Source organism: Dermacentor albipictus, chromosome 7 (assembly GCF_038994185.2).
Source record: "Dermacentor albipictus isolate Rhodes 1998 colony chromosome 7, USDA_Dalb.pri_finalv2, whole genome shotgun sequence".
Classification (NCBI taxonomy): Eukaryota; Metazoa; Arthropoda; class Arachnida; order Ixodida; family Ixodidae; genus Dermacentor; species Dermacentor albipictus.
Window position 1 is genome coordinate 59,497,567 of NC_091827.1, and position 22,911 is coordinate 59,520,477.

The following is a 22,911-nucleotide window of genomic DNA, read 5'->3' on the forward strand; positions in this document are numbered from 1 at the left end:
AAATGTCACCAGCTTTGTTAACAGAAAAAGCACAAACAGCTCGTGGATGGTGCTACTATGTCCTTCAAGAACTTCAGAATGGCTATTCGAGCTTTTACATGCTTGCGACATTAGTTCTCATAGCAGGAATGTAAAAGCATAGTTGTATGCCAACATACTGGAGGACATCTCTGGCAGACGCATCACTGGCGGTGCAATCTTGAAGCGCAGTGGTCACCTGCAATGTACCGGAAACATTCTTTTACGTGATTTACCTCTCCAAAAGGAATGCACACAAAAATGACACTATGCTAAGACACATTTACACCAGCAGATAAATGAAGTAAAGGTCGTCACATCAGTTATGTTTCTGCACGCTTTAGTTTTACGCGGCATCTCAAGATTTCGCTATCAGCACTGCTCGTTGTCTGTTGGTATCCTGGTGTTGGTCTTGGCTAGCACACATCTGTTAAAGGGCCCCTCACCAGGTCTGGCCATTTTGAGCTGACAAGCTCAGAGCATACATTGTGCGATAACGATAGTGTCTGCAAAGTATTACATCACTACAGGCCGTGGAAAAATCGGAAATTTCAAACCGAATGCCGTTTTTCCTTGTCCTTGCGGCTGCCGCTCTCCAAGCCAGACAGTGCCGTAGTCGTGCCCCTGCGCCTACGTAGTCATGTCCGCAGTATAACGTCGCTCATGGTGGCACGTGACTTCGAGTATTATTGAAGGCAACATCTGTTATTTGTGTGATCTGTTGCTTGAACTGACGAATGGAAGTTTAGAGAAATAACAAAACACTCAAACAAAATGTCTGTGTGTGTTTGTTTTACTTCGCACTGAAGCAAGAGAGATGTACTTCTGCTTCGTCTGCTTGTTCTCACGCTTGTGCAGTCACGTACGCAGGTACCGAAACTGTGCCATTTTCTACCGTGTTCTAGCGCGTGATCGTGCTCTGCGATGCGCTTGTTCTGCCTCAGTATTTATGTAGTACTGAATTATACCGCTAGTCATGTGTCCTTGTGCACAGTGCGCAAAAGCGTGCTCTGCACGACACCAGACAATCACAACATCTCGTGTACAGTGGTGAAAACAAAAGCGAGGGGGGGAAAGAAAGCGAGGAGAGAAAAAAAAAAAAAAAAAGGCAGGGGCCCGTGACGTATGCATCAGCAATCCTTGAGGTCTAGTATGCGAGAACGCAGGGAAGGAATTTCCCTTGCGGATGCTAGACGGGGCAAGTAAAAAACTGAAATATTTTTATCTCTGCTAATCATGAGCCGATTTGGAACATTTTTGTGGCAGAACGCTCCCCGGAGGACACGTAACAACTTCCAGCATGTAACCAAAATTTGCCATGGGGCCTGGTGAGGGGCCCCTTAAAAAGCCAGAACTATATTGAGGCGCATTGAAGCGCTGTTCGTCATAGGTATCAATTAAAAGTAATGTTTGACCTTTTCAGGGACGCAGCGTGTGATCTCTTTCCTGCGGCAGCTGGTGGAGCATGGAGGCTTCTACCGAACCACGGACCACACCTGGGTCCGGCTGGAGCGCATCCAGTTTGTGGGCGCGTGCAACCCGCCCACGGACCCTGGCCGAAAGCCACTCTCACACAGGCACGTTGCTGAGCATCAGACTAACTGTGGCTGTAACACAAATTAATTGGAAGATTTAAATTTAAATTGGAAGATTGTGGTCAAGGCATGTGACGGTGCAGTTCATGTGAATTTTGTAGTGTAGTATACCAACTTTCTTGAATACCCGCCGTGGTTGCTCAGTGGCTATGGTGTTAGGCTGCTGAGCACGAGGTCGCTGGATCGAATCCCGGCCACGGCGGCCGCATTTCGATGGGGCGAAATGCGAAAACACCCGTGTACTTAGATTTAGGTGCACGTTAAAGAACCCCAGGTGGTCAAAATTTCCGGAGTCCCCCACTACGGCGTGCCTCATAATCAGAAAGTGGTTTTGGCACGTAAAACCCCATATATTATTATTATTATTAACTTTCTTGAACGACTGGTATCTTTATTTAGCATCCATGATAAAACTTCCATTTGTGTGTGTGTGTTCATGCCTCCACTGTTAAATGTATGTTACATTTTCCACTGTTGGTAAACTTAAACCTGAGGTAAATATAGCTTAGTTTGAAAGATTTGAGTCATGGCCCTTCAATAGGGACATGACTGTGTGCCTTCTCCGGCCATATCCTTGGTAGGTTTCTCAAAGTTTGTTAGATTGAAGTGAAACTGTCCCACAGAGTGCAAATTAAAGGTATTTGAAGCAACTTTGCCTCTTTGCGCTATACCTGCGGTGTAATTTCTTAGGCCAGTAATAACAGCCTAAGACAGGAAAGACATGGAAGTCCCGAGTTGTACACACCATTGTCGCTACTCCGGCAGTAGTAACAGCACTGAAATAATAATAAAAAAACATTCTGGAGTTTTACTGTTTCAACACCACAATCTGATTACAAGGCACGCCACAGTGGTGGCATGCTCCAGATTAATTTTGGCCAACTGGGGTTCTTTAACTTGTGCCTAAATCTAAATGCACAAACATTTCTGCATTTCGCCCCCATAAGGATGCAGCCGTTGCGGCCATAATCGAACCAGAAATCTCGAGCTCAGCAGGACAACACCATAGCCACTAAGCTCGGCAACTGCACTGGATAATTAATTGTCCACACATTGGCTGTTCGATTTGGCCGTCTGCCCAAATCCCACTGCCTCACGTTTGCACTCTACATGCGAAACCAGGTTCCTGCGACACGTGCCTGTAGTCTACGTTGACTACCCGGGCGAGACGTCGCTAAAGCAGATCTACGGCACCTTCAACCGTGCCATGCTACGCATGGTGCCCTCACTCCGAGCGTATGCAGAACCCCTCACTGCAGCCATGGTGGAGTTCTACCTCCTGTCTCAGGTGTGTGTGGGCTTCACTCTGTTTTTTTATTACGAACTGTTGTGCCTGTTCTCAGTAAGCGAGCGCAGAAAGTCGAGTGTAGTTGGAATAGCTGAAGCATGGCCAGTTGAATATGCTTGAGCTTGTTTAAGTCGGCTGCAGTCAGCATTTCTGCATGCCAATGCCTAATTTGGTAACGGGGACATTGCACATTCCATAAAAAAAGGGGGGGATCAAGAGGGTTAGCAAGTTGTACTTATGTTATGGTTGGGCTATTTCATGTTTAGTGCCACGTTCCAGTAATTGGCCCTACAAACCATGCTATAATGGCATGCCCACAGCCAAGCTCAAACCAAACCCACGTGTTACCCCAAATCAAGAAAGGACAATGCAAATTTTCTCCTGTCTTTGCCAGGAGAAATTGCAGGCTCTATGAATCTTAACTGTTATGTTCTTAAAGCGAGCAACATGCAAACTTACATAATTTGATAGTTTGGCCTTTGGCATGAAATATGAAACTCATGTCCTCTGCGCTGTAGCGATATCAATTAAATTATACCAACAATAGGTCTTGCATGCACCAAGTACACCTCAGTGTACCAGGCTACACCGGGGTTCTTTATTCCCCACACTTCCTCGTGTTTATTGCATTATACTACTCTGTATTTCCACCGCATCCAATTGCCAACTCGGCTTTGGTGTCTGGGTGTCAGAGCCGTACCCTGCGATCACACCGTGGGTGATGCTGCATGCAATGCACCTCTCCCTTTCTGCAGGAGCGCTTCACCCAAGACATGCAGCCGCACTATGTGTACAGCCCGCGTGAGCTGACCCGCTGGGTGCGCGGCATCTGCGAGGCACTGCGGCCACTCGAGACGCTCCCCGTGGAAGGCCTGGTGCGCATCTGGGCACACGAGGGTCTCCGCCTGTTCCAGGACAGGTACGCCAGATGAGCCTGAGCAGTCCGCTGTCGTGGAGGCCTAGCGTTTTTCTAAAACATTGCAACGGCATTTCTGCAAGAGGCAACACATTAGGTGTGACGGCAGTATATGGCTCACTCAACACGTTCACCCGTCGCTCGCTGCGGTACAGACTCTGAAGGGAAGTTACTACTCTTCATGTCTCCAGCTTCTGCTTCAGCTTCTGCTTCATTGAGAGTTGTGGGTCGCGTGATCATAGCAGTAGGATTCGGTGTGGTGGTGCATTTTCTGGAGCAGAGCAATATGGCACCCTCTTATAAGCTTTTGTCTGTCAAGGAGATGACGGCACCTCTACACGTCTACTCCGAAGGCTGCTGTCGAAGCATGAGTGCAGAGCTAAGAAGGGCTCGCACCGAATGCCAAGGCTAACTTATCATAGCTTCGATGTATAATTCCATAGTTACACAGATGGGTTATGCTGGCACCACAATAGGGAGTTTCACATTTTGCGTATGCAAGTGGTTTTGACTGCCAAAGGGACCTTTACATACACAAAGCACCACACCCTACTTGCATTCTTTTGTAAGCCCTGTGCTTTGCATCCCCTAACTTTGCATGCGCTCCTTAAAGATCCTTAATGGCAGAAAATTAAGCTTGCTGTGCTGCCAGGGCCAAATGTGGGCTATGCAGAAATGTGGCAGCTCCCAGCTGTGGAGACATGCGAGTGAAATCAGTGATAACATTAGCCCATTGTAGAAGCTACCGCCTGGTGGTTTGTAGATGAACCATGCACTGCTGATTTACTCTAATCTAACGCACACTTCTTTTTCAATAAAATGTGGTAAAAAATTGCGTGTGCATTAGTATCAAGTACGACCCTAAATCTGCGTTACCATATCACCATTGGCGTTTCAAAATGGCTGCCTTGTACATGCTTCGAGCCTAGCTGCCGTAGCTTCCTCCACGTGCTGTAGTACATGTGGTCTACCGTTCGTCTTCCCGTTTTTTGCGTTTGCTCTATCAGCATGGAAGTGCAGACTCCAAAGACTCGGAGTTCATCACGATGCCGCATTTAAAAGGAAAGTGATCATGTGTGTGAAGATGGACGGAAATCTGTATCATGGGCATTCGGAGTTCCTGAGACTTACGTACGGGACTGCTGCAAACAGAAGGGGCGTTCTAGTCCAGTGGCTGCTGCGTATGGCATGGCTGCGCGGGCCCCATCTTGAAAGCGATCTGTGATGGGGACAGAGTCTACTCGCATAGGCACATGGAAGGCCGGTAGCTTCGTGTGCACTGGGTTCTCGTCGCTTAGTTCATGTTGAAGCGAGAGGCAGCACAGAAGTCAATTCGCTCGCTCCTGCTACCACACTTTTTCACTCCCACGAGTTCCCGCGGTCATCAAGTGAGACGTGTTCGTGTGTGCTTGTGCGTGCGTGACACTGTGCTTGTTAATTTAATTAGTAAGTGAATGCTTACAACTCTATATGGCCAATAAAGCTACTATTCTTACTTCCTATAGCTGTCTACTAATTTGCTATCAGAATCGACGCTTCACCTTTCAGGCGAAACTGCATCTTTCTTTGTTCATCACAACTTTTGTGTGTTGCGAGTAAATATGTTTTTCGAAATGAGAGAAAGTTGTATATCTGTGTGAAAGCGGAGGTGCACGGTACTGCGAAGGTTTTTTTTTTTTTTTTTTGTCACAGGAAACTGTTCATTACAATGGAAAGCGTTTTTTTTTTTCTTTCTTTCTTTTTTTTTTGGTGGGAGGAGGGGTCATGGTAAAAGTGTGCATGTTACAATCGAATAAATACGGTTATGGGCGCAGGCATAAAACAGAGTTTTCTCGCTTTCCTGGAAGTGGGAAGTCATTTCAGGCAAGGTCTTGAAATAGCATGGTTTCATTTGGCTTACTTGGTTCTCTCTCTCTCTCCCGTTTGTTTTCAGACTGGTGGAAGACGAAGAACGTGCCTGGACCGATGAGAACGTAGACGTGGTGGCTCTGAAGCACTTCCCCAACATCAACCAAGACGAGGCTCTGGGCCGGCCCATCCTCTACAGTAACTGGCTCTCCAAGGACTATGTTCCCGTTAAGCGTGACGAGCTGCGGAACTATGTCAAGGCCAGGCTCAAGGTTGGTACTTCGTGCTGTTCTGTTCTTTTCCATGGCAGTCACATTTTTAGTCACCAGGGCAGGAAATATTAAGTATAACTGAAGTCTCAAGAATGGGTTGCTATGTTTCTTGATGCATATAGATCAAGACAGAAATCTTGTTGTTACATTGGCAACACCATCCAATAATTACGAATTCCCTTTACGCCGTGACGGCGAAGAGGGGACATGGTTTTGGTGTCATTTTGGTTTGGTGATGCTAGGGTGAATTCTTCTGCAGCTCAGTAGCTGGCAAAAACAGATTTACTCCAGCCACACTTGCATCCACATTGCACTTTCTTGCATTGCGTGCTCCATAATTTATTTTTGGAACTCCAAACTTTCAGATTTTCTATGAAGAGGAGCTGGATGTGCAGCTGGTTCTGTTCAACGAGGTCCTTGACCACGTGCTCCGCATTGACCGGATCTTCCGGCAGCCGCAGGTAAGAAGACTGTCACATATCAGGCTGTTGTAGTGTCACTCAACCTATGCCATTAATACATGAGATGCTGGAGACGGTTCACTTGGTGGGAAAATTTAGCCTAGAGCTGTGAAGAGTTTCAACGAGCTTTGTTACATATAAATCTTGTTTGGCATTTGACTCTGCATTCTCTGATGAGGTTGCGGAACACTTGTGGATAGGCATATGCAACCATCGATGGTTTACTGCCAGCAGACTCTCGTCTTTTGAACCTCTCTTGTATGTGAACTGCAGCTGGCAAAAAATGCTGCGTAATGACATATGGTTCTCAGCTAAATAAGTGTGTCAACTTAAAAGAAAAAAGACCCAACAGCTCGCCGCACACTTCGTTTCACCTCGGCAGGGTCACCTTCTGCTGATCGGCGTGAGCGGCGCGGGCAAGACAACCCTGTCTCGCTTCGTGGCCTGGATGAACGGCCTGAGCGTCTTCCAGATCAAGGTCCACAACAAGTACACCGCGGCGGACTTTGACGAGGACCTGCGGTCGGTGCTGCGCCGGGCCGGCTGCAAGGCTGAGAAGATCTGCTTCATCCTGGACGAAGGCAACGTCCTGGACTCGTCCTTCCTGGAGCGCATGAACACCCTCCTGGCCAACGGCGAGGTGCCCGGCCTGTTCGAAGGGGACGAGTACGCGGCCCTCATGACCCAGTGCAAGGAGGGCTCGCAGCGCGAGGGACTCATGCTGGACTCGAGCGAGGAGCTGTACAAGTGGTTCACGGGACAGGTGATGCGCAACCTGCACGTTGTGTTCACCATGAACCCGTCCTCCGAGGGACTCAAGGACAGGGCGGCCACATCTCCAGCACTCTTCAACAGGTGGGTTGTACGTGGAAGAAGTTGAGTCGTCGGTGTGCTTTGGAGGCTGCCACTAAATAATTTAGCCAAGTCGCTTTGTTGGTTCGTAGCTGCAGCTATGGATCGAGAATCCCGAGTTCAAGCTTCTGAGGAATGTGAACCTTACCATAGAGAGGTTTGGAAATTGAGTACTCATCCTCATTGTTCAACACAGTAAAAGCTGGTTCATTCAAATTGCATGGGGATGCCAAAGAGATTGAATTATGTGATGTAGGTGTCTGAATTGATTTGTGAGGGAACATATGGTTTCAGTGCAAGTTCAAGCTTTGTTAGCTGAGAGTAACATCTTAATGTAGATTGTAGCTTGAAACCTTTCAAGGTCAGAAAGGTCACATCCCTATTGATCTTGACTGCTGGGTGTGCAAACTGGCGAGGCAAGGCATTAGGCCTTGGAAGGGTTTAAAAACCAGAATATTAAAGGCCCGCGTTGGCAGTAAAAAAATTGCAGCTTCTGGGTTTTGACCACACCTTCTATGTGGCTACTCTTAAAGGGACACTAAAGTGAAAAATGATTTCTTCTGCATCAGTAAATTACCTTTCCACAACTCCAAAAACACCACTCTTACAACGATAAGACGTTTGGTAAGCCAGAAAAAGCGCAAGAACGAAATACGGGTGGCGACGCCTACTTAAGTTCCAGCACCTGGGGACTGTGATGTCATGGATTTTTATGGCATCTTCTAGGACCTACTAAATATATATAGCGGTACAGATTGACTACATCATGTTCTAAAGGAACCAAATAATAAACATGGCAAGTTTCGGGAACCTTTATTCAGCCAACGCGGCCGAAATTCGAAAACATACTTTGGAATCCCTGACGTCACGCTGGCGTACCAGCGCTGGGGTTTCGGCGCGAAATTCAAATACTGATACTTGGACCTTTATTTTCTCATCTAATAATGAAACTATTTTTTTTAAATGACTGCCTGCAGGGTTCTGAAGCAATGCTTTATAAGTGTAAACTGATTTATTGTTTCGCTTTAGTGTCCCTTTAAGCTTTGAGGATGAGAACTGGAATGTTGCACACATTTGCTTTGTTATTAGACCAAAATTTACATGTGCAAGACTTTCAGGCTCGACAGAGCTTACTCTACTGAGTTTTTGGTGTTCCATACAGATAGTGGCATATGTAGGTTTACATCATTTAAAAATTATTTAATGTATTTTATTCACTTGTTAAAAAGCCCACTTGGAGGTCAATTTTCTTATCTGTTTTATATAATCAGGTAGTTAGCCTCTACTTGCATTGCCTGCCTTGTTTTCCTCGAAGAATGGAAAACTGCCACTGCCTTTGGATGCGAGTTCTTCAGGAGCATGTTTGTATATCCTTCTACAGTGGAACCCCGGTTATACATCCCCTGAATTTTCGACGTCTCGAGCTTAACGACAGATAAGCGCAATGCTGGCGAACTTCCATAGAGGCAATGCATTAAAAACCTCACTTATATGGCCTGAGATTATGTGTGTTTCGCATGATACGGTGACCCGCTTGAAATTTCGAACCCAACGGTGGACGCAAAGAAACGCTGCCATCCCCTCCCCTACCGTCAATAAGGGGAGAGTGCCCCTTCGCATGCGGAAAGCTCTGACTGGTTTCTCAGCCCCACCATAGCCTTCCTTTCCCCTCTTCATGTCACTCAACCGCCGCCCCCTTAGTCCCTTCTTTGCTGTCTCAGTGCGCTTTCCCTCTCTCGGCATTTTCACTCAGGAGCGTCTGCTCCCGTCACCAGACGCTTACACGTACACTGCCGACAACGTTTTTTGGCTCTGTGCCAAGCTCGCTATCTTCGTACAGTACCGAGGGTGCTGTTGATTACGTACTTTGACATGCTGTTGCCGAGTCTCGTGAAAGTGAAACCATCTCTGAAAGTGGTCACCCAAGAATACCGCTCTACCATGTATGGAAAGCGTGAAAGCATGTGTGAAGGTCGAACCGATTAGTCACCGAATGGCATGCAGATCATAGCAAATTTGCATTTATGTACGCAGTTCGGAGCTTTCTGTACGTGCAAGCACACGAGACTTCTCCTGCATCTGTCGTTTGGTTTCATGTTTCGCACTATTCGTCGTAGTGTCATGCCAACACTGCTGGCTGCCTCCTAAGACAAGGACGATGTCGCAGATAACTGCCATGCTTGTGCTCTCACTTGTGTGTGTGCTGCATAGCATCGATAACATTCGGAGAATCGTCTTTACAGGTGCCGCCGCTGTAGGCAACTTCATTCCAGACATTGCTGCATTTCAAAGACAGCTCTTGCTGGTAGCTCAGAGAATGCTTATAAGCAATTGACTGATTTTCTTTAAAGTTTATAGATGAGAAAATAATGTTTTAGCATGCTTGCGAGCACAGATCTTTGTACTTGATGTGCTGAATAAAGGATTTTGGTTTCCAAGTCCTCCAGAGTATTGAGCTTATAGCTTAAATTGAAGCTCCTCGCTACTCTTCTTGCAGGAAACCTCAGACACAATTTTTGTCGGTCAGATTATACAACATTTTCGCGTGGTCCCAAGAAAGCCATATATAATCGGGGTTCCACTGCAATACCATTGTCTGTGCCCTAAACCTGTTTCTCTTTTCTTTCTTTATAGTTGTTCATTATACAATAATATTACAACTGCATTTAAGTTTAGTGCTGTTGAATGGGCTAGTTGGTTGCGAGGTTCTTCATTCATGCTACGAGCATGGTAGAAACAGGAGATGCAAACACCACCATTGTTGTGGTGTCTGCATCCCCTCTTCATGTCCCATTTCTATCACACTGCTATCATGTATCAAGAACACTTAACGTAAGCTTCGACACTATCCATAGCCAGATACTAATCAAATTAATTTCAGCTAACTTTTTAACACTTCAATTCACTGCACACTAGAAATCTTAATGTTCGCACACTTTGAGTGATCGGCGTTATGTGACAGACGATCTGGTTCTGTAAAAGCAACTTTGCACTTGAGGGTAAGTGTGATTAGCTAAACTCAGTGTTCGAGATTGGGCCAGCAGCAGGGGACGACGTCCTCTCACTCTTGTTGCCCAGCCGACAGCAGTTGTGTTGTTTCACGCAGGTGTGTCCTTAACTGGTTTGGTGACTGGTCAGACGACGCCCTCTTCCAAGTGGGCAAGGAGTTCACTTCCAAGCTGGACATTGACCGCACCAATGTGAGTTCACCAAATTGCGCACAAGTGAATGTAGTCCTATGAAAAATGACACCTCGAAAGCAGCTGCACAAAAGTAGTTGAAGCCATCGTGGTTAGTGGCTGACCACTAACCACGATGGTTAGTGGTCGCGGGATCAAATCTCAGCTACGGCGGCCACATTTCGATGGGTGCCAGTGTACAGTGCGTTAGGTGGACGTTAAAGAACCCCAGGCGGTGAAAATTAATTAGGAGTGCACCACTACGGTGGGCCTCATAATCTAATCGTGTTTTTGGCACATAAAACCTCAGAATTTTAAGTTTTCAGAAGTACTTCATTCAGTGCCAGACAACTTTCACTGTTGTATCCGAACTTCAAGATCTTTGACATAAGTACAGTAGACTTCCATTAGTTAATACAAGTTTTTGGTTACCGTATTTGCCCGAATCTAACGTGATCCTTTTTCCTGAGGAAGCGGGTTCAAAAATTTCCCGCATGTTAATCAGGTACGAAGCCAAAACAGTGTCTGCAGTGTTGGCAACAGCCTACCATCAGACATAGCGTCATCACCATCACAAAATTATAACAGAGCATGTTTTTGTGACGGTTGCTGTTCATGTGTCAGTGTAATCGGCCCCCACCATTTATACCGTTGTGTCAAGCTCGCTATCTGTGCGCAATGCCAGGGATGCTGTTGGATGCATACTTCAACGAGTCCAATGCAGAATTTTGCCAAAGTGATAGCAGTATCTCTAAAGTGATACTCGAGAATATCATCCCTGTGTGCATGGTATTTGTGGCCACTGAATCGCAAATGGCGATGACAACTCGCCATTTTCATTATGAAAGCTCAGTAAAAGAAATTCATCTGTTAACGTAAATTTTGCATGTCTCTTTTTTTTGTGTGAATGCAGAGGACACACTATATTTTTCTTTTACGAATCGGCGGCATGTTACATTGAGGTGCACTTTTATTTTCTTACTTTTGCCCTGCAAAAGTTGGGTGAACGTTCAATTTACGGGTGCATTATAATCAGGTTCATACGCTAATTCGGTCCCCACCAAAGGTCGCAGTTGGAATTCATGGGTTTCTATGTGAAAAGGCTTTTGCTATTTTGATCCTGAAATTGGCCCTTGACAGGCACTTCAAGCTTGACTGGTTAGGTGCATTAATGGTGTTGGCATTGGCTATGCTAGGTATTTATAAATTTGTCAAAGACATGCTATCTTTTGAGTGAGCTAACGCTAACGTTTGAGTTTCATGTGAAAATGGCAGCTCACTATGAATCTCACATGCACTACATGGGTGCAATAAATACAGGCCTGACACAATCAGAGCTACAACATTCGTGATGTAACGACAGATATTAATGCACTGAAGAAGCAAGTAAGAAGCGCTATTGTAAGCCAAGAATACAGGGCTAAACTTGAGATGGAATAATGCAACAATTCTATTTCAAATCTCGTCCCTTTTAATTCAACAGTGGTACGAGCTATGCTCAGACCATGTTGTCACCGGAATTGGCCAGTCACGAGCAGTGCATGTTGAGAAGGAAATAGAATAAAATGAATGGAATCCTTATGTTATTCTCTGTTTGCTGTAATCCGTTGCCTAAGTGATGTGTAGGTAGAGTTAATGAAGACAGTTGGGTTAGTTCACACATTTTCCTAGGCCATGACAAAATTAAGTGCACAATGGGACGGAGTACTATGTCCCATTGGTTTCTCCTCGTTCGTTATCGCACGCTTAATTTTGTGTCAGTGTCGAATGATGCTGGACCCATGTGTCTTGCACAGCATTCACATTTTGCGCGCCACTAATGCTACGATGCAAATAGCAAATGAGTGACATGCAAGCAGGTTGCATCTGCTCGGTTACATCTGAGTGTTTCCTTCTTTCAGTACTCGGTGCCCGCAGAGCACTTCCCGGTGGCTGTACCAGGCCTGAAGTTGCCCCCTAACCACCGGGGTGCCATCGTCAATGCCTTCGTATACGTGCACCAGACGTTGCATAGGGCGAGCGGCCGGCTCGCCAAGCGTGGAGCCCGCTCCATCACCATCACTCCCCGTCACTACCTGGACTTCATCAACCACTACGTGAGTGGATGGATGAAGGGGTCTAGTTGGTCGAGCAGGAACATTCCCAAATAACAGTGCTAGCTGCAGGGCCACAGAAAGACAGGCAACGTGGCCACGGTCTCCCCAAGCGCCTGTGTTGTCCATCTTCCTGTCATCCGGTAGTTAGCGCTGTTTTTCGGAATGCTGATGCCCCAAAAATGTCTTTCGCGCAATCACTTAAGGATGTGGCCTTGTGTAGTTGCTAGCCTATCCTTTTCCCAGACAGAGAATTAACAGAAATTTGCAAAAGCACATGGGATCCTTCTTCAAAGAATGGTATCTGGCACAGCGCAACAAAACGCGGACACAAGAAGAAAAGACAGACGGACACTAGCACTTGTGTCCGTCTGTCTTTTCTTCTTGTGTCCGTGTTTTGTTGCGCTGTGCCAGATATCATTCTATGACTGAGCAACAAGCCCATATTTGCCACCCTCGTTGCTTTCTTTAGTGTTTGTGCCAAGACGTCCTTTAGTGGGCATGTGTGGCATCATTGTTTTCTGTGTAATAATGTCAGCAAAAGATGCTGTTTGTATTTATTTCATTTATTGCCTTTCCTTTATATGGCTAGCTTTTGTGGACATATATTTCTGGATTTGTAGTATTGTCTCTTTCTTTAATAAAAAGCTTGTCACTAACTGAGCTGGCAAGTGTGTGCAAGAAAGTCGGCATGACGAGGCAATTCCTTAATGTGCTGCCTGCTGTGTGCGAGATGTTATGGAACGGGTATGCAAACATACCACTTAATCATTTTCTGGGCTTGTGGCAACTAGTTTTGCAAAAGTATGCACTGGACCGATGAAGTGAGCCGCACAATGAGAGGTCAGTCGTTATTAACGGATAGTTGTTAAAATGGTTTTTAATTTTTCCGTGCATTTCAGTACTGTACTTTGTTTCATGCTTGGCGTTCAGTGCTGTGGAAACTACGCAAGGAGTTCGGTCACCAAAATAAGTCACTCCGTGCACTTCTTGGTCAAGTCTCATGGTGATGCATGGTTACACATGGTCACGCATGGTCTGACATGGTTGCGCATGAGGCTGGCACTACAAGCTGCTAATGATAAACCTGAAAAAGAAAATGAAAACCAAAATGATCTGAAATAATGCACTAGCAGCCTTATAATGTAGTTTGTTCATTTTTAGGTATAGAAACATTTTTTTTTATTTTGACTGAGGGCAAGTAAAGAACAGTTTCACACAATTCTTGGCAAAAAAATATGAAACTATTTCTCTTAGCAAACGTAGCTTCTGTAAGAAGTCTTGCTAGCCTCCACAATGTTGCGTGCTATGTGTGAAAAGTCGCATAGATGGAGCCAAATTCAAAGATTTGAAGACGAATGCTTGTACAGGCAATAGCCAAGTCTTCACATGTCTGTTATATGAAGTCGGAGGGACTATGAACCTTGCCTTCCAGGTGAAACTGTTCAACGAGAAGCGCTCTGAACTGGAGGAGCAGCAACTGCACCTCAACGTGGGCCTGCAAAAGATCCGCGAGACGGTCGAGCAGGTTGAGGAGCTGCAGAAATCGCTGGCGCTCAAGTCACGCGAGCTTGAGGCCAAGAACCAGGCTGCCAATGCCAAGCTCAAGGAGATGGTGAGGGCAACAGGACGGCAGTTGTTGCATGCCACCGCTCCATGCGGGAGAATCAACCCAGTGCATAGGGGGAAATCCGCCAGTATGGAGTGAACTTGTAGCTTCAAATAATCCTCATTGAAAGTGTTTTCGGATGAATGTATAAACTGATATTGCTAGCTGTTCATGTGGCTAAGTTACCGTCTGTTAACCATCACTTTTGTTAGACATTTGAGGAGTTTTTTTTCGAAATGGGTCAAATCCACGTAAACAGAAGTTGAGAAAAAAGCAAAAATTTGTTACCGGACCTAAATGCAACGCTATCAAAGCTATTATATGATATGCTTTACATGTCAGCTAGGGTAAGTTTACGACCGCAAGTAATGAAAAATTATGCGGCAAATATGCCCAATATTAGGGTGAGAACTTTGGATTTGGCTCGTATTGAATTGAAACGCTGGAGTTTAGGCGGTATTGCTATGAAAACTTTATTAAAATTGGCTTTTGAGAATGGCATCATGTAATCTTGACAGAAAAGGTATAATAACATTGGCAGCAAGGCACTGCATTTTGCATTTTGGCAACGGCGCATTCTTGCTTTTACGGTGGTGATGCAGCTTCTTTTCACTTCGTCGTCGACGTCTAGGGATAGATTTTCGCCGATCTCTTCATTGCCATCCGAATCCATGAACAATGATATCAGAAAAGCAAAGAACTCGCGAAAACACGAACGAAACACTCTGAGCTGTCAGGTGGGAACCAACTCCTTGGCGGGAACTGACAAGGAGGCTGCCATGGCTACATGACGTCACGCCAAAGCGCTCTCCTATTGGGCAAATGGATTTGGCTCATTTTGATCCGTGCAACAGCTGGATCTGGCTCAATTTCGATGCGAAATACGATCTGCGAACACGTTCGCCTGGCGTTATTTGACCCATTTCGTTGCAACAGGTTTTCTATGAGAAAGTTGCCTAGTTTTTCTTATCATTACCGTTTTATCTGACCTCGTTGCGGTTTGTGGATTTGGCTCATTTCGAAAAAAAACTCCTCAATTTTGTTTCAATGACTGCTTTGGTCTGACCATGGTTCCAATTTGAATCCTGGACCATGATTAACTTTTCTGTGATGGCAACTACTTGAATTGGCTGCATAGGTACTCTTGGTAGCCTTTGTTAGTAGCAGTAGGCATTGTAGGCTGAAAAGTAAGCTTTGTTAGTTATTGGGTGTGATCAGTACTTGATTGATTCACTTTAACAAGCACTAACCTACCACAAGCTCTAGAAACCATGGAGCTGCTTCGTGCACCTGCTTTTGGAAATAACCTTTTCCGAAAAAGGTGGGAAGGTCTCTGTTCCGACAGGCCTGTCCTGCACTGCTTTGGGCTGGGCAAGTTGTTGGGGAAGCAACTTTTCAACACAGGAATGAGAGAGAACAGACAGTTATGATCACAACTAAGACCCATATTTTTCACATCTTGTGCACAGAACCTTTGTTTTAAGCCAAGGGAAGCCAAGTCCACTAATTCTCGAGCAAGTCTGATATTTTAAGGTTTAGTGAGAAGTGGCTTGGCAGCACCTAATCCACTGTTCCAGCGGGTGCGACACACTACAGAACACCGTTGATATTGTGTTGTAGGGGGCTACAGAGAGAAAACACATCTGTGCATGTACGCATTGTTAATACATGCATGCAGATGCATTCACGTGTGCATTGAGATTATAAGCACGGAAGGTACCAATGCCAAAGTTTTTTTGTCTGTGGCTTCTCTTCCAATCACACGATGCAGCTGAAAGACCAACAGGAGGCTGAGAAGAAGAAAGTGCAGTCGCACGAGATCCAAGCTCAGCTCAGGGTAAGTCAAGGTTTCTAAACCATTTCTCACAATAGGAGCCAGCAGACTAGCATCTTTTTCCAAATTCATTCCGGTTACTGGTGTGAGACCAGCATTTCTTTTTTTTAACCATCAGTGTGTTGCGGGTCACACGTGACTAGGGCTTGTGGTGACCGAACCTCACTGCGTCGCACGGCGTTACTGCTGCACGGAATATGCAGTTTTTGATGACGCGCTCGAAACTTGTTCATTTGGTTTTTCTTTGTTGTTCTCACTGACTACTGCTGAACTTAGCCTGCTCCGGTGCATGCATTGAGAACCTTTTTTGTGGCTACGGTGCTCTGATGACAAGGTTGCAGCTTCAGTTTGCTGCCACGACGGCTGTATTCGCATGTAACCAAAACATGACAGCACTTGTACATCAAGCTTTTGACACAGCTTGAGGAAGTCTCAAAATAGTCGAAACTAATCCGGAACTCTTCGCTACAATAGACTTCCACTAATTTGACTCTGGTTAATGACATTTTTCGGTTAATTCAATCTCGACCGAAGGTCCTGGCCGGTGTCCATGCATTTCTATGGGCTCAAACTTCCGTTATTTCTATCCTTAAATTGCGCTTCGCCAGATAACTTGAACTTGGCTAGTCGGCACACACGCACCTGACCTCTATGGTGACCCCTATAGCAACTCCCTTCGTGACAGTGCCTGTCTCAGCTAAGCTTAGGGGGCAGTGAATGCTCTGAACACACGTCACCTCCCGTAAAAAACTCGATTTTCGGTGGTCTACGCTAGGAATATTTTCAAGTGATAACCGTAGCTCGTGCTGCGGATTACGGTATTTACACAATTCAATGCGCGCTTTATTTTTCAAGAAAAATCAGCCTTAAATTGCCTACGTGGCGCAATTGGATACAAAACCAAAATCGCTTGCATGGCGTTGGTATGCTTTACCTCATAACACTAATGTATTGCGGCGTAGCTGACTTTGAAAAACCCTGTGTCACAGCTGACTTTAAGAAACTGGCCACCATTTGTGCAACACATTTTTCTCTTGCTGAAAAATCGAGTGCGTGCTAGATTTGTTTTGTCTAGGAGCTTTAATGTCATTTCTACGTTACTTTTCCACTGTGTAAAGATAGAAAGCGGTTTCCAATTTCATTTGTGGGCATGTTAGAATCTGGAAATACCGGCAAATGAATCAGTGGTGTGTTCTGATGTTTTTTCTGCAGCTTGTTTAATTCGACCCGCCCGATAATTCAATCAGTCTTGTTGGTCTCCACAGTATCGAATTAACTGAAGTCAACTGTACAAGCGTATTTCTTATGCCCCAGTGTTGCTTTGGAAAACTCCAATAGCCTCGTGTGCAAATTTTGCTTTGTATTGCTGAAATATTGTTTTTGCTTCTCTTACTTTTGCAGAAACAAGAGGAAATCATTGCCGAGAAGCGTGCCAGCGTCATGGCCGACCTGGCACAAGTCGAACCAGCTGTCATTGAGGCACAGCAGGGTGAGCTTAAACTTGCCCCACCTTCTGCGTACTTTAGTTGGCCCATATGCCCGCTTCTACATAACTGTCAGGCAGTGCTAAAGAATTGACATGTGTGACCCATATTTGTCCAAGCTCTGCTGTCTGTAGCAGCCGACATGCTATCAGAGGGCATGGAGATGCACTTTGGTATGGGCTCATATGGCGTGTAACTTTTTCTGCCAACTGTACTGTCAGGCCGGAACGAAAGCAGTTAGATTGAGTGAAACATCTTAAACGTGCTGTTACTAATCAGCGGTGGATCACTGATGCATTGACAAAGCTTCATTGGGCATTATACTCTACAAGCTGTATGGAATGATCAGCTGCTTGCATCAGTGAACGTACAAAGCTTTTAGAATAGGTGTATTGTGGTTCACATAACCAGCTTGAACTTTGTTTGGGCGTGGTAAAGCATCAAATGCATAGTGACTATCTTGAAGCGCGAGCAGTGTATTCTTAGAGGTTGAAGAGTAAGTCAAGAAGCATTGCTTCTCACAACAGCATTAGGCTCAAGGTCATGACGGTGTAGTTCTTTTTCACCATACCGCGTCCAGCGGTGAAGTCTATCAAGAAGCAGCACCTGGTGGAGGTTCGGTCGATGGGCAACCCACCATTTGCGGTCAAGATGGCCCTCGAGTCCATCTGCCTGCTGCTCGGAGAGTCGACGACCGACTGGAAGGCCATCCGCTCCGTCATCATCCGCGAGAACTTCATCAACACCATCGTCAACTTCAGCACAGATGACATCACGTATGTTGAAGAGCTGCCGGATAAGCAGCGATCATGACACCGAAACAAAGGAAACATTCTTCAACAGAGAAACTTGGCAGCAGTGGAAATCCTGCAAGGCTGTCTCTACCACAAAGTTGAGACAGTGGGAAGATTGCTCACGCGAAGTGCTGTCTTTGCTCAGTTCATTTTTTTTTTTCTGTGTGCACCACTTTATTTGCTAACGTGCACAGCTCCACATTTGCTGCTAACACATCTCTTTCAACTTGCTTATTCCAACGTCTTTCTCAAGATCGTTCCAGCTTACTCTCTTTGGATCGTTCACTTCTCACACATTTATAGCGCGGCACCCAGATTCAGCGATCGAGCCACTCTTCACAAAGCCAAGCTCTTCATTTCATCCCACCAAATATTGACTGCGTTTCTTAGGCAGTCAGTCATTCATTTCTGTCTCTTGTAAGAGACAAAAAGCCTAGGGAGATCTGTAGTCATCGGGCAAGATTAACTAATTTCTTATTGCTTTTGCGTGCAAGAGTAGTGTAGGCCAACGTTGAGACTTAATTGCCTGAATCGGGCTTTAGATATGTACAGCTCTATATGCCTCTAGGTTGAAGATGATTGTGGATTGTAGAAAATATTGCTGTACATTATCAAGATGTCTGCTCAAAGCATAAGATTACTCTTTTTGTTGTGTAAGGAAGTGTTTTCCAAGCAGAAACATATAAATACCAGCTACAAAAATGTGGATTCTACTGTTAAAGGAAGGTAACTTCGCAGCTTACGTATGGCCTATAAGCGCGGCTGCAATATTAGCTTGAAATAGCTTTCACGAACTTTCTTAAGCTTTCCTTTGTCACAGATTTAGTTGTAAGGCTACAAGAGGGAATTTTCTTGAGATATTTTTTTTTGTTTCCTTAGACTCATTCTTAGCAGTGTTTCTAAACTTACTAGCAAGTGACACAAGCTTGCAAATTTGCAGGGTGAAAATTATCAGATGGTGCAGAACTTTGTCCACATGAATAGCTGAGAAGCGTCTTTGGAAACGGCTTTGAATATAGATTCATGATAATGTATGTTTTGCAGTTGTTCAACAGCTAAATCATTTAGCTGTTGACCAGAAGGTAGGTAAATAAGGTTATGGCCATGGGGGGCTACAGTTTACTTGAGAGCTCCAGCAAAGGTTCAAGATTAAAATTATTGGTGAAGGCCACTCATGTCCACAGTCATGTGACACATCTAATTAGAAGAAAAGGTTGCTGACGACTAGTGACTGTTGCTGTATATACCACGTGTTTCATTTCAGTGTTAATTTTTTTTTTAAATCACTTGTACCAGACAGCGCAATTCCGTTCCTTGACCTGGGTCGCCCAGAGACAGATGTCACTTGCACGAGAGATTGAAATCCACAAGTGATGATTTTAACAAAGTTTCAAATTCATTGTTAACTTTTAAACTAAGTGATAAGTACACATATTGTAACATATGATTGGAAGCTGGCAAGTCCTCAAAGCCATGTATGTTCACTTGAAATGAATGTTTAAACTAATAACACCTGTTTTTCTAGATCAGCGCCATCAAACTTGGGGCAAAAGGCAATGCCTTCTTAGGGACTGCTGCACCGACTTAACTGGAACACCCACACCTTCTGTTGTGCAATTTGGGAATGCATATCTCAAAACTGGGGTCGGCCTTAGAATTCCTTTTTAATGGAGATGCGTTGCAATTTCGCTGGCTCTTAATTCCTAAATTCCTAAATTTCAGTATTTGCCTAAGGCAGTTTGTCAGTAGTTAACGAGACCCACCGCAAGTAGCCCAGTTGCTACGATGTTGTGCTACTGAGGTCGAGCTCGCGGGTTCGATCGCTGTCGTGGCAGCCACATTGCAGCGGGGGTGGAATGGAAAAAATGCTCGCATACCATGCAATCGGTGTACACTAAAGAAACTCCAGGTGGTCAGAATTAAGTCCCTCATTGTATAGTATGCCTCGTATTCAGATCGTGGTTTTAGCACATAGAACCCCATAATTTAATACACGAGTTTGTTAGTAAAACTTCATTAGTTGGTCAAATGTGCATTTCAGTTTCTTGTACAAGTATTGGCTACCTTCTGCGAGTAATCTAGCTCAACCTGCAGAATTGTGCCATCTGCCACAGGGGAATTTTAAAGCTTTGTGCTAAGGTTAAAATGAACCACCCGATACGTGTATGCTGCGGCAGGTGCAAGTGTGTACTGGTACTAAGCTCACTGGCAGTATTAATGCAATTAGCTGCGAGATTTACGTTCCCGCATTGGGAACATTAGCGGTGCAGGGCATTAAGCGTCAGCACCTGGTGGAAGTGCGGAGCATGGCTAATCCGCCGCCAGCCGTTAAGACGACGCTCGAGGCCATCTGCCTCCTCCTCGGCGAGCCCGCGCACGACTGGCGCGCCATCCGCTCTGTGCTCTTGGGCGACTCGTTCGTCAACACCATCGTCAACTTCAGCACGGACGACATCACGTAAGCTGCGGAGACCCGCGGGCAAGCTCGCACTGTCTGCACAGAGGCTTCTTTTGCACATCTGCGAGGGCAAAAAATAATGATCAACCCACAGCAGAAGGTCTCGTCCCGTGCTTTAAGTGCATGCAGGATCTTCATTGCCTGCCACGAGGCTGACAATGAAGAATGATTATGTGTAATGTGGCCTCTGAGATTGCAAGCGTTCCTGCCAGATCTCGGAGGTCATGTTGCATGTGGACCTTCACTGTTTGTTGCGTGATGGCATATGCTGGAAATTCTGCCTGCAACGCTCAAAAGGTAACAAGAACGCAGTATTGTAACTGACATGGTAACCTAGAAGCTTTGGAGGACTACTGACATGGCATTGTCAATGTGTTTTCTTGCATTATGAGAAAGTTTAGTCCCTTTAAGCCATAAAAAAGAAATACCGAAACACGTTGGAGAACCCTAAGCAATTCACTGCAATAACTTGTTTCTGCGAGCCAGTTTCAGTTCGGGTGGATGCGTTGTGACATGACGAACACGGACTCACTCCGTTACTGCGATTGCTGTGGCTGCCAGATGCGAGAGTAGCCTCAAAAAGCACACGCAACACTCCCGATTGTTTTCTTTTATGAACGACATCATCGTAGCTAGCCTTATTGCTGCACATCAGCAAATTCTGCTCTTTGTTGTGACATCATGGTAATGTCAAGGACGGTCCATCATTTTGAGACCGAGCTTAGCATCAAGTTAAGGCATTTCATGATTGTGCGCCAGCCTCCATACTAGCTGGATGCTATTCTTTTAACTGTAAGAAGTGTGTGGTATAAAGTTTCTAGAACTTCGAATATATGTTCCGGGACTCCTTTAATGATGCTGTGGGCTGATTTGATTCCGGCACTGCACCAGGGCGATGACACACAACTCTATGTGCACTTCTCACTTTGCACACGTTTGTAGATTTTTTTCTCCTCTCCTTTTCTGAACAACTTTTCGAGGCTTCTTTTTTCTTTTTTTTTTCTTCAGCTTTCTCTGCAATGCTTCTTTTCTTTGTTGCACTGGTTTGGACAGAGACTGCTGAAGATGACAGCATTCTGGATTGTGAGGAACTGGGTGGTTGCATCGCTTCTGTTACGTTTCCACTGCTGCCATTTCTTCTCTTGTTGCCGCAGGGATGAACTTTGGCGTACGCATGTGTTAACGAAAGGACAGCATGAAAGACTAAGTGCAGAATAGCAGTCAACATGGCAAATCAGTTCTGCGGAAGAGTCCGCAAGGTGCAGGAAAGTTTGCGATAGGGGGAAACTGCCAGCCATCGCACTGTAGCACAAACGTACAAAAGAAACTCGTATAGGCATCATTTGTTGCTTCGTGCTACAGTCAAATGGATGACTGACGGTTTTCCTTTTCGAGACTAGCACTTTTGACAGTAAGCTTGAAGGGAAGCACATGTGCCATTCTGTGTCAGTCTCTTTCACTGTCCTTTGTGCACTTCTGGATATTTGTCCAACATGTCCCACTATTTTTTTGGTACAAATCTGCAGTTTCATGTGAGAAGGCATGTGGGGACAAAGTTCATAGTGGTCCTAAACTTGTGCGTAGCAAGTTGATAACAAATAAAATGACTTGTTAATAGTTTTGTCATCTTGATAATTAGAAGTTGGCGCTTAGATTCAGAGAACTTTGACATGAACTTAAATAGAATTTAAATTTCAAGAACAATGAGATATTGAAGTAAAGAATTTTGTTGCATCTAGCTAGAAAGCACTGTAAAGTGTAATTGCAGGTGGATCTTACATTTTTTGTAAAACCTTATTTCTTTTAAATTACAGTTGCTTGATTAGTTCACAATGTAGCCTGTTGAATATAATAATAATTACCCTGATAATCAAGCGTAGGTATGTCTACCCGGTCTCATGTTTGCAGCTTTGTTGCACCAACTTGTTTCTCTCTTTTCGTGCATAAAATAATTTTGTTTAGAAGTGACATCTTAAACAATAAGTGAGTCAGGCTTGTTGGTTAGAACAGTTCTCTTTTTTTTTTCTGCAGTGGCAGTGATCATCCACTGAACTGTGTACATGCTTCTTTGAACACGTAGTGATGACATCCGGAACAAGATGAAGACCAAATATCTGAACAACCCCGAGTTCAACTTTGAGAAGGTGAACCGTGCCAGTCTTGCCTGTGGGCCTATGGTCAAGTGGGCCATTGCTCAGGTGAGTTTTGCC

The 22,911-nt window shown here is 45.1% G+C and overlaps 1 protein-coding gene across 3 annotated transcripts in view; it reads left to right on the forward strand.

Moving 5' to 3' along the window:
• The window catches only part of Dhc64C (dynein heavy chain, cytoplasmic), a 119,857-nt gene that overhangs the window by 66,316 nt on the left and 30,630 nt on the right, over positions 1-22,911 (forward strand). For 2 of the 3 annotated variants that reach the window (XM_065445201.1, XM_065445203.1), the window contains 13 exons: positions 1,442-1,595; positions 2,736-2,901; positions 3,657-3,820; positions 5,751-5,937; positions 6,303-6,398; positions 6,781-7,253; positions 10,357-10,450; positions 12,331-12,525; positions 13,958-14,137; positions 15,903-15,968; positions 17,367-17,454; positions 18,030-18,225; positions 22,782-22,899. In XM_065445201.1, coding sequence (XP_065301273.1) covers positions 1,442-1,595; positions 2,736-2,901; positions 3,657-3,820; positions 5,751-5,937; positions 6,303-6,398; positions 6,781-7,253; positions 10,357-10,450; positions 12,331-12,525; positions 13,958-14,137; positions 15,903-15,968; positions 17,367-17,454; positions 18,030-18,225; positions 22,782-22,899 — 2,177 coding nt within the window. Of the gene's footprint in view, positions 1-1,441; positions 1,596-2,735; positions 2,902-3,656; positions 3,821-5,750; positions 5,938-6,302; positions 6,399-6,780; positions 7,254-10,356; positions 10,451-12,330; positions 12,526-13,957; positions 14,138-15,902; positions 15,969-17,366; positions 17,455-18,029; positions 18,226-20,505; positions 20,702-22,781; positions 22,900-22,911 lie in introns of all 3 variants that reach the window. The other variant, XM_065445202.1, reaches the window with a different exon arrangement.